General features: G+C 31.6%; 1 protein-coding gene across 2 annotated transcripts; it reads right to left on the reverse strand.

Moving 5' to 3' along the window:
* Nucleotides 1–2,585: 2,585 nt before the first annotated feature.
* Nucleotides 2,586–5,739, reverse strand: LOC140808173 (uncharacterized). Of its 2 annotated transcripts, none has more exons than XM_073165220.1 (4): nucleotides 5,608–5,739; nucleotides 3,745–4,455; nucleotides 3,018–3,628; nucleotides 2,586–2,940 (listed from the first exon to the last, which is right to left on the reverse strand). In XM_073165220.1, exons 2-4 carry the CDS (start codon nucleotides 4,381–4,383, stop codon nucleotides 2,832–2,834), a joined length of 1,359 nt encoding a protein of 452 aa, XP_073021321.1. In that variant the 5' UTR covers nucleotides 4,384–4,455; nucleotides 5,608–5,739; the 3' UTR covers nucleotides 2,586–2,831. The 2 variants fall into 2 exon arrangements, with proteins under 2 accessions (XP_073021321.1, XP_073021322.1); XM_073165221.1 differs by having other exon boundaries at nucleotides 3,745–4,407; nucleotides 5,608–5,718.
* Between the last annotated feature and the right edge of the window lie 4,801 nt (nucleotides 5,740–10,540).

The following is a 10,540-nucleotide window of genomic DNA, read 5'->3' on the forward strand; positions in this document are numbered from 1 at the left end:
ATATCCTGGTTGAGTATACATTCATATATGTGTTGCATGAGTATTTGCTGCATTGTTATATGTCATATGATGCATGCTATTATGTCACGAGTTATGATGCATATTGCATATCATGTTGAGCCGTATCTCCTTCGAGATAGCCTTTACTGTTGAGCTGTATCTCTTTCGAGATAAGCTATATCTTGGGGCCGCTCAGCCCTGTCTTGTGGACGCATGGACACCGAGAGTACACAGTGGCCGACGGGTCGGGAGGGCTTCGGTGGTCCGGGACATTTTAGGTCCACGTCTGTCTTGTAGTGGATGCAGTGACCCAGAGGTTGGACCGCGCGGCACTATCCACTTGGCGCCTCTAGACTGAGCATTTTGAGATCCTTTGTGATTCCTGTTTCTTGACTACCCTGGTATCATATCATAGCATGTGCATTTCATATAGGTTTGTATACTCATACTTTAGTACTGGGCGTTCTTATCGCTCACGTCCTCGGTTTTGTTTATTCTTGGACACCCCATTCCCACGGGGCAGGCCTCAGGTTGGATGGCTCAGGAGGAGCAGGAGGAGGACGTTGAGTAGCTGGTTGGTTTAGTTTTCAGTGTTTTCCATTTGATTCGATATGGTTGTACTGTATATTTCATTTTGAGTTAGTCTAGACTTCGATTTCGATTGGGTTGTATAACTATTGTTGTTGGCCATATTTCCGCTGTTATCTCTGATTATAATTAATTAGGTTAATTGCATGCTTAGTTTTTGATTAGTTGGTGATTCTGGAACGGGTCACTACAACTTTATTTGTATACTCATGCAATCAATATAGATAAAGATCTTAATTATACTTTAATATAAATGAATCGTAATTCGATCTTAAAACTTATTTGTAAACACTATATATTCTAAATTCGTTCCTGGTCGATTCAGCCGCCTAAAAACAAGGATAAAGGCTGCTTGAGCTTGAGACTAGCATCCGTGATGTTGTGTAATGTGTTTTATGGTAAGGACATAGAGATATCCAATCATGAAAATGAATAATCATATGATAATTGTACCGAACAACCCTCAATTGGACTTTCCAAGTGGTTATCATTCATCGAGAGGAAAAGTCTATGGTTATGATTGTACATCATTAGTCCTTATGACCCGAGACAATACTGAGACTCTACATACTAGGATTTTATTTTGACTCATTTACCGACTCCGTGAGGGTCACAAGGTGGCGATGTTGGGTGCAATTGCTATATATGTAGGAGCCAGTGCATTGTAATCAAGAATTCACTGCTCACCTACGGGTTTGAATATCCTATGTGATCTAACAAAATAGTAGTGCATAAAATCTCTGGTCAAAGTGTAAGATGTACATTAAGGACGAGGGTTCTCTAGTTGTGCATGCGATGACACTATGAATATTTCATGAATATATCACACAGTTATCGATATAATATGCAACTCTCGATGAAGCAATGGTTGCAAATTCGATCGGGATATATGAGATGAAGGGACCGTATTGTACGTTAATCATAACCGATTGGTTCTTGCAGATACTATCAGTGATACCTAGGGAATCATGGATTGATACTACTATAGACGCTCTTACCATGATTCGATGGGTTTAATCAAAAAATGATTTCTGACATTCTCATGATAAAATGTTGGTACATAGAATTGAGCAAATAAGGGTAAGCCTGAATAGAAGAACAATGTCCTGAATCACAAAGAGTTGTGAACTCTAGCTGTATTCCTAAACCATTGAGGATCAAACAAGCACTTGATATTTTGTTCTCTTGAGACAATAAATTCAAACAATTGAATTTACATAAAATTATGAGATAGTAAATTCAATGAGTTGAATTTATGATAATTAAAATATAGAGAGAATAAATTTAAGGAGTTGAATTTATGAAAATTGAGAGTTTAAAATATTAAACTCAAATATTGAGTTTATTAAAGATTAAATTAAATGTAATACAAAGTATGTATAATGGGCTTGTATGAATACAAATCCAACATACTAATTAATTAAAGTTCTTCATGGAATTTGAATTATTACTTAATTACACTAGTTGGACTAGTCAAATTAGTTAACTAAGCACATTAATGTTAATTAAGGAATCCTAAACCTATAATTAGTGAAATTAGGTTAATGATTTAATATTAAGAAATGAGACAACAAAACCTAGCCTCTATTCATGCGAAATTCGAAATTATCTCCTCCAATTTCTCTCCAAAATTTCGGCCACCTCAAGAAACTTTAGTGCTTGAGCAGCCTTTTGGTTTTTGATCTCAAACGATAAAAATTCTTCTAAATTTTTTAGTACAATTTAGAGGAGGAACAAATATTTCAGTCGTGAACTTAATTGAAGAAAGAAGATTTCAAGAAAATTGTTCGTGGTGAATATTACAAGAACTATTTTCGTCAATCTCGGAATAGTTGGTGCCAAGTGATTAATTCACTAAATGTATATTCATAAACACCATATGAATGCTTTAATTTGTTTTAATCATACGTGTATTGGAAGACATTATGTGAATGTTAAATTAAAAATTTTAAAACTTTTGTTATGTTTTGGACACGAAAAAACCGATTGCCAAACGGTTAATGAAATGTGAGCACATATACCAAACAATAAAAGACCCTACATATATTGTACTACCACTAAATATGTTGCAAAAGAATAAACAATATATTCGACACAATCAACAACTCCATATCCAGAGCTCGGACGGAAGCAGACTGGGCCTCAGAAATGTGGACAACCATAATTAATATACTCAAACAATAAATGAAAAACATCGGCGCCTGAATATGTTTTATCAACACCTATAAATGATATTTAAGGTTTTAGAATCTACAGCAAAGAAGACCTGATCTCCAACTCTTGTGTTTCCGAAAATATCTCCCATCTCCTTTTGCCATTCTTACTGGACTGCTATTCCATTCAGATTGTAATCTGCACAAAAAAAGAAAAAGAACCTAAAGAAATCTAACGTGGGAAGGATATGATAGGGACAAAGTGTCAAAGTTTACATTGGGAAAGCGAAAGATCTGCCACTGGTAGCACTACTATCAGATCGAAGGGAGAGGCTCCCGGAATGTGCTATTGGCCCTGAATACGTAGCAAGACCTCCTGCAAAGAAACTCGACTCTCCTCCATCATATTGTACGGGGTCGAAAATGGAAACATCATTCAAGTTCTCATGGTTTTTCTTGGTGATATGCGGATCAGCTCTCATGCCCTTGTAGCTAGGTCCTTGAACCAGGCTAGGCTCAGAAGCATTATCATAAGTAACATTTTTAATGTTAAGGGCTTGTCCACGGATGACTCCTGTGCTGTTGTCCATCGTGCTAGAGCACTGAATTACACTTGTACTTCTAGCATCTGATATATCTTCTGCATGAAGGTTGGTATTATCAAGAAAATTTCTTGATTGACCCGATTCCACCTTTTCTTTTATATTTTCCGTTGTCCCATTTGCGATTCTTGATTCCCCTGGTGCAGGGTACATGAAATCGAAAGTGATACTTTCATTTTCGATCTTACTGTCATATGGTATGTTGGCAGGTTGGTTCAGTCCTTTTGGATCATCTTCTGCTGATATTGATGTAGGACTCTTACAAACTTCATCTTCGGAAAAAGCCTGCATCCCAGAAAATTGCACCAACATTTTTAAATATTTACTAGGTGCAAATATAATATAATTGTAGTTTATATCACAGAGAGCGTGAAGCGGCCAGTATAGTTAGTGTCACATACTTGGTGAAGCGGTTGCAAAGGTTTCTTTCCCTGATCCTCAAAAGAGCTTATAAAAGATCTAAGGAAACTTCGTGTACCAAACTCCTCTGCCGGAAGTCTTTTTTCAAGAAAAGATTCCTCTTCTGAAGCCTCGATTAGAGTCCCGAACTCGCAACTTTCGTTCAAAATTTTCTCCTTCGCATTCACCACTTCATCGACACAGATGCCCTTCACAATGTTGCCATTACTAGCCTCTTTGTACCAAGCTGTCAACTGAGGCACTTCACATTCCAAAACATTTTTATCGGTGTACAAATCCTCATCCGCCTCAAACAAGTCGGAAATAGTCATTTGCACTGAGCTAGAATGGCGGGATTCTATTTTATTACTGCTCCGCAAACTTTTACCTTTTGTTTCATTCGTACCTTCGCTTCTCAGGGAATCCACACTCACACTTTCATTATCATGAAATAAATCTTCCAAGACTTTAGTTTGGCGATGCTTGTTTTCACCATTTACTTCAAATGCTAAAGGGCCGTTGCCCCTTTCTGAATCATTCAACCGATGCATCGCTTTACCTCCAATGATCAGGGGATCTGCTTCCTCACCAGTAGTTCTAGAATCATAAAATGTATTTCGCCGATTTTTCTTAGTGTTCATGTTTCCCTTAACATGTCAAAGACTCTGTCAGTTGCAATAAATGGTTCAGCATCATGCTTACAGACAAGATTTCTGCAATAAAACAATAGCTCATAACGAAGTTCTAAAGAACGCGAAAAGAGCTCAGGAACTTAAAGATGAATACATAGCTGAAAATAAATAAACTCAAGCAGCACAACTGCACAAGCATCAATATGGCATTAACTGTGGAATGTATTAAGTGCTGGTTGTAAAATTTAAACGAAAATCCATTTCCGCCAAACAAATCCACCCAGAGATCATACAGGTTGAACAGAGCCAATCTCATGGTACATCCAATGGAGCAAAAAGAACTAAACACAAGAACATAATTGACTTATTTTATCCACTTGAATAATAGTTATTTGACCTTATCAACGTCTTGCTTCATAATTCTACCAAATGACAGAAATCTCACGATATTCTTCACCTAGTAACTACACCTAGTGAATCAAGTCATAACAGAAGTTCCAGTTATTAATTTTTTTAAAGAAAGCTCATGCCTAACAAAGACCTCCAAATTCTTGATTTCACTTCCAGGAAATCAGATCATTACCAGTTCAAATTCCTGATTTCATGGAGTAGTTTTAAGGTAATAAAAGTTAAGACAAGAGTATTGAACTGGTTTCTTCGACTTCCATTTAGAAGCACAATAAACCTCGGAGCTGCGTCGTGAAAATAAACAAATGAGGTTCTAAAATAAATTAAGCAGAAACAAGTCAAGCAGAACAGCACAAATCCACAACGCAATAAAACAGGGCAACTGTTTCAAGCAGAAACTTTTAGGATATTCTTTTTTTTTTGTATGAGCAGTAGCGCAAGCTTTGGAATCTTCCCTTCCTTTGAAGATGAAGAAGAAGACAAGAAAAGCAAACAACTTTTCACACATCCAAACAAGACTTTCACACACACACACAATCTCTCACATTTCAATCCCACTTAATCATTTGTCCTACATTTATATATTATTTTCTAAAAGTTCGAATTTTTTGCATTGATCGATCAGGAGCCCGTGTTAGATCCAAACAAAAGTCTGACACATTTTGTTATACCAAATCCCCAAACACATAAAATACTAAAAGTTGTCCGAAAACCAAGAAAGAGATGAAGAAAAACAAAAACACAAAAAGAACATAACAAAATCCTAGAATTTTATTCACGACAATCAGAAACGATGGTAAAAAGAACAGCATAAATTTGAATTACCTCAACTAAACGAGGAAAACCCTCTAAAGAATAGACCTAAAAATACAATAAAAACAGAGGACGGTCTATTCTCCTCCTCCAGGCGAGGATCATCCCCCAACTCCAAACAACGACAAGTGTATATTTTATTTTCTTATTATTATATTTTGTTTGGTTTTTATCTTTTCCTCTTTTTTTTTTTTTTACTGCATATATGATAAAAATCATGCTTTTCCTCTTCTTTTTTTTTTTTTTTTTACTGCATATATGATAAAAATCATGACTTTTCTTATTCCACTTCATACATTTATGTTTCTTGGAAACATGGCTAATTAAAGATTAATACATGGTAAAGGAAACTTACTATCAGTAATATAGTTTTATTTTTGGTACAATAAGTCTCTTATGAGACGTTCTCACGAATTTTTATCTATAAGACGGGTCAACCCTACCGATTTTCACAATAAAAAATTATGCTTTTTCATGAATGGCCTAAATAAAATATTCGATACACGAAATTGATCCGTGGTACCGTCTCATAAGAGTTTTGTGATTTTGGTGTCGTGATCAACGGCTAAAACTTGCATATAAGAGATGATCATGGCTCTAGGATGTCCATATGACGACTCCCTATCAATCCAATGTTCTTCTCAATCTTATATATATTATTATATTTCAGCATTTTCAATATGTATTTTTTCAAGGATTAAAGATAGATTTTTTTAGGGTTATCTATCTATGTGTTTTTCCTTGGAAAAACTATTTCGTTTTTTTAAAAAAATCTGATCATTTTTTCCCATATTATATATAAATTTATTTTCAAAAGTATATATTAGTTCAATATAATATCACATTCTTGTATATAGTTTTTACTTAAAAAAATTTATTTTCCCTTAAATCAAAATTGAATTTATTATAAAATCAAATTTTAATTCAATAAATCATTAGTCGAGTTTTATAAACTTATAAAAAGTAAAGTTTATTTTAAAACTGAGTTGTTGAGATATTTAGATAAACCTAGTAAGCTTTCACATGTGATGTGTGCATATATTTGATATTTTTTGTGTTAATTTTTTTATTTTAATTTAATGTATAGTAACTTGAAAAGATTAAAGATAATAGTTTAATAAAAAATTTGGAAAATGGATGTGATAGTGAAAAAAGTTTTTTTATACAGTTTATCTATATATATGATAATGAAGTTTTAAAATATTAATATGTTTGTTTCAAAAAAAATATTAATATGTTTGGTATTAGAAGGTTTTTTGTTATCATTATCATTACATAAATGACATGAAAATATAAAAATAACACAAATAAATATTTTTGCTATATTTTGAGATTGTATCATTGAATTTTGGGATAATATTTTTGCAATATAGTATTTTTTGGTCGTATTGGTTCTTTACTTTTTTTAAGTATTAAAATAAAATCTGAAGAACTAAGTTAGGTATGACCATTTTTTTAAAAAACGTCTCTTGTGAGACGGTCTCACGAATCTTTATCTGTGAGACGGGTTAATCCTACCGATATTCATAATAAAAAGTAATACTCTTAGCATAAAAAGTAGTATTTTTTAATGGATGACCCAAATAAGAGATCCGTCTCACAAAATACGACCCATGAGATCGTCTGACACAAGTTTTTGTCTTTTTTTAAACAGTTTATCCATATCGACAAAAATTTTAAAATTTCTACCAAATCTCAAATAAAAATTGATATATCACTCAAACTCCATAAATAAAATTGATATATCACTCATGCACCACGGTTCGATCGTTCTGCCAAATAAGGACAATTATTGCACTCAACAATCTCTCTCCCAATAATTGCACTCATTGCAATCAATGGGAATCGAACCCATGACTTTGGCTCTGATACCAATTGTAGGACCGAGTGCTTACCGTTTTACCAAAAGTTATAGCTAGTAGTAATGGTGCTACTCAAATCTTTTAAACCGCACAGAAGCTCAAGCACCACGGTTCGATCGTTCTATCAAACAAGGGCAATTATTGCACCCAACATCTAGTATCAGTGTTTCGAATTCAGGACGATGTATCGGTTTCATAGGCAATAATTGACATATTAAACCTATACATATGTATGACCTTTGCCTATAATTTATCTATAAGAACTGAAATATAAGGTTTGTCTGTTTTTTTTCTTTTTAACATGACTTTGATATGTGATGAATCATATCATTGTTATGAGGAAAAGTAACGCTCGTGTAATAGTTTTTTATAAAAAGTTTTTTGTGGAATTAATTAACATAGTTTGTTTTATTTTTAACATTTATACTTATGTTTCTACACTTTTATTATATATCATTTACTTATTTTATCGCACGAACGAAACAATTCCTACTACTACAAATACAAATACAAATATAAGAAGAGCTCTAAATAATTAGACCTCTTCTAAAACAGTGACATTTTGGCAGAAAAGGTCTAACATTGTATCGTTGAACGTGTGATTGTGAGAGGTCATTGTCTCCTTGAATATCATTTAAATGTAATTTAGTAAACGGTCTCTTTTGTCACTCTCAATTTGGTGAAATATTATAACATCTTCTTCATGGAGACGGTAGATTTGAATCAATTTAAAAGGGAAAAATTGTCGACCCCGATCCCACCAAATGCTATAATAAAAAAGAAATTTGTGGCTCTGAAAGATGTTCGAGTCGTTAGAGTAAGTGAGCGTTTGATCAATTATCAGGACTTCGATTTTTAGATTGCGTTGATCGTGTGATTATTAAAATTTCTAATATGATTTGAGGAAATTCTATCGAATAACAGAATTTTAGAGATTTGCGTCGAGTCTCAGTAATTCAGAAGTTGATTTGGGAGAATTGTGCTGAGTATCAGAATATGAAAGAATATGTGCCGAGTCTCAGTCGAATCTCTTTTTTTTTTCTTTTTATATTGGATATTTTTTTGTATAATATTACTGATAATGTTTGTAATTTATTGCACATATTAAACATCGTTCGCTGATTCATTTACAAATTCCGTACAACCACATTTGAAAAGATAATTAAAATAATTTATTATATTTAAATTGTATTATTAATTGTTTTATTAATGTAATTATAATTTTTTCCGGTTGCATTGTAATATAATGTATAATTTTGTTATATTTTATATTTTTAATATTATTATATTATAAAATTACTATTATGAATACTAATAATAAATTAATAATAAATATAAATTGTTGATGTTGGAAAAAAATTTAAAAGTTCATATTTTAAATGCAATTATATTATATATTATTTAAATATGAGAATGAGTTAATATTAAAGCTTTTGTCACTGTTTAGTGTATTAATTACATTAATGTAATATAATAAATTGAGAAAAAAAAAGTAATTGTAAAATTAATATATCACGCCTATTTACCAAGCGTTACATGTATTTACCATTTTTTAAAATAATAATATAAATAACTCTTTATAATTATTTCAAAGTTCCACGTCTCGAAAGTACATGTATTAAATTAATAGTAATAATAATAATATATTTTTATTCAATGATATATTTAGAATTAATTTAATTTAAACTTTTATTTTTGTAACTAAATTAAGTTTTAAGGAAATGTAACTATATATTTTATAGTAAACGAAATTTATTTGCAATTTTCGAATGTAAAAAATAAATCGTATATGCTGACGATGAATTGATAAAAAAACTAATTACTATAAATAAACCAATTTCTTTTAAAAGTAAATAATACTTTCATACTACGTAAATAAAATAATGACTATAAATAATTATATTATCTTTAATTATAAAAGTAACATATAAATAAAATAAAAACAATAGTAATAAGAATAACTATAAATATTCTAATTCCAATAATACAATTAATATTATAATGAATGTAATTAAAATAATTATATTTATTATTATTATTATTATTATTATTATTATTATTATTATTTCTTAAAACTACAACTCAAACTGAGTTAAGAAAATGAGAAATTTAAACTCTTGAATAATAATGAATATAAAGTTCTTATTTAGAAATTTTACCAAACACAAAAGATTTACAAAAGATATACCAAAGAAATTAAACAACAGAGAATTTACCGAGGGCCCAAAGAATCATATATTCATAAAAATCACCCATAAACGCCATATCTCGGCTAAGCGGGCTGAAGGGCTACAACATGAATTTATTTTTCCCGGATGAACTCGAATATTGTGTTAACCATTTCCTGGTTCATCTTTTACCTTATGTTCTAACCAAAAACACTTATATTACATTAAATTCCAGAAATTTAAATAAATCTTTTATTATCTCAATCTGATTCTAAGTTACAAATAAATATAGATCATGTCATAGTTAGTTAATAATTTAGCACGAATACTTTAGCCTTCCATTCAGGCTGATCTATGAAATATAAAAATTTAAAAACAGTAAATAAAAAACAGAAAATAAAAACAGTAAACTTACAAAGTTGTTATCAGAACACTTGAGGCTTTTATTGATAATTCAGAAGGTTTTTACAAGAAGGGAATAGAGGGGAGCAAACTCGACCGTGTCCTCCTAAGAACACAGAATGAACATATAAATAGATAGAATAGTCAGACATGAAACCTTGGATTCCATCTCAAAATAAAAACAATACAATGCTTTATTAAAGCAAATATTAAAAGTTTACAGTGATATGCCACCCACTTTTGTCACGATATGCCATGATGTGATATTCCACCAACTTTGCAACAATTTTGAGAGATTCCTCTTCTGACGATTTTAATCATCCTTAATATTGTCTTTTAATGATTTTTTGAGTGTCTCGAAAATATCATTTATCTGATAAAGCTGAGGGATATCATCCTCGGGATCTTGTGAATCTTGCATCTGCATTAGATGAATGAATTGATTTGCACTGGATTCAGATTCCATAGATTTATCTGATTTTGAATCAGAACATCCAATATTCTGAAAAAGAT

This window comes from Primulina eburnea, chromosome 12, assembly GCF_022965805.1.
Source record: "Primulina eburnea isolate SZY01 chromosome 12, ASM2296580v1, whole genome shotgun sequence".
Taxonomy (NCBI): Eukaryota; Viridiplantae; Streptophyta; class Magnoliopsida; order Lamiales; family Gesneriaceae; genus Primulina; species Primulina eburnea.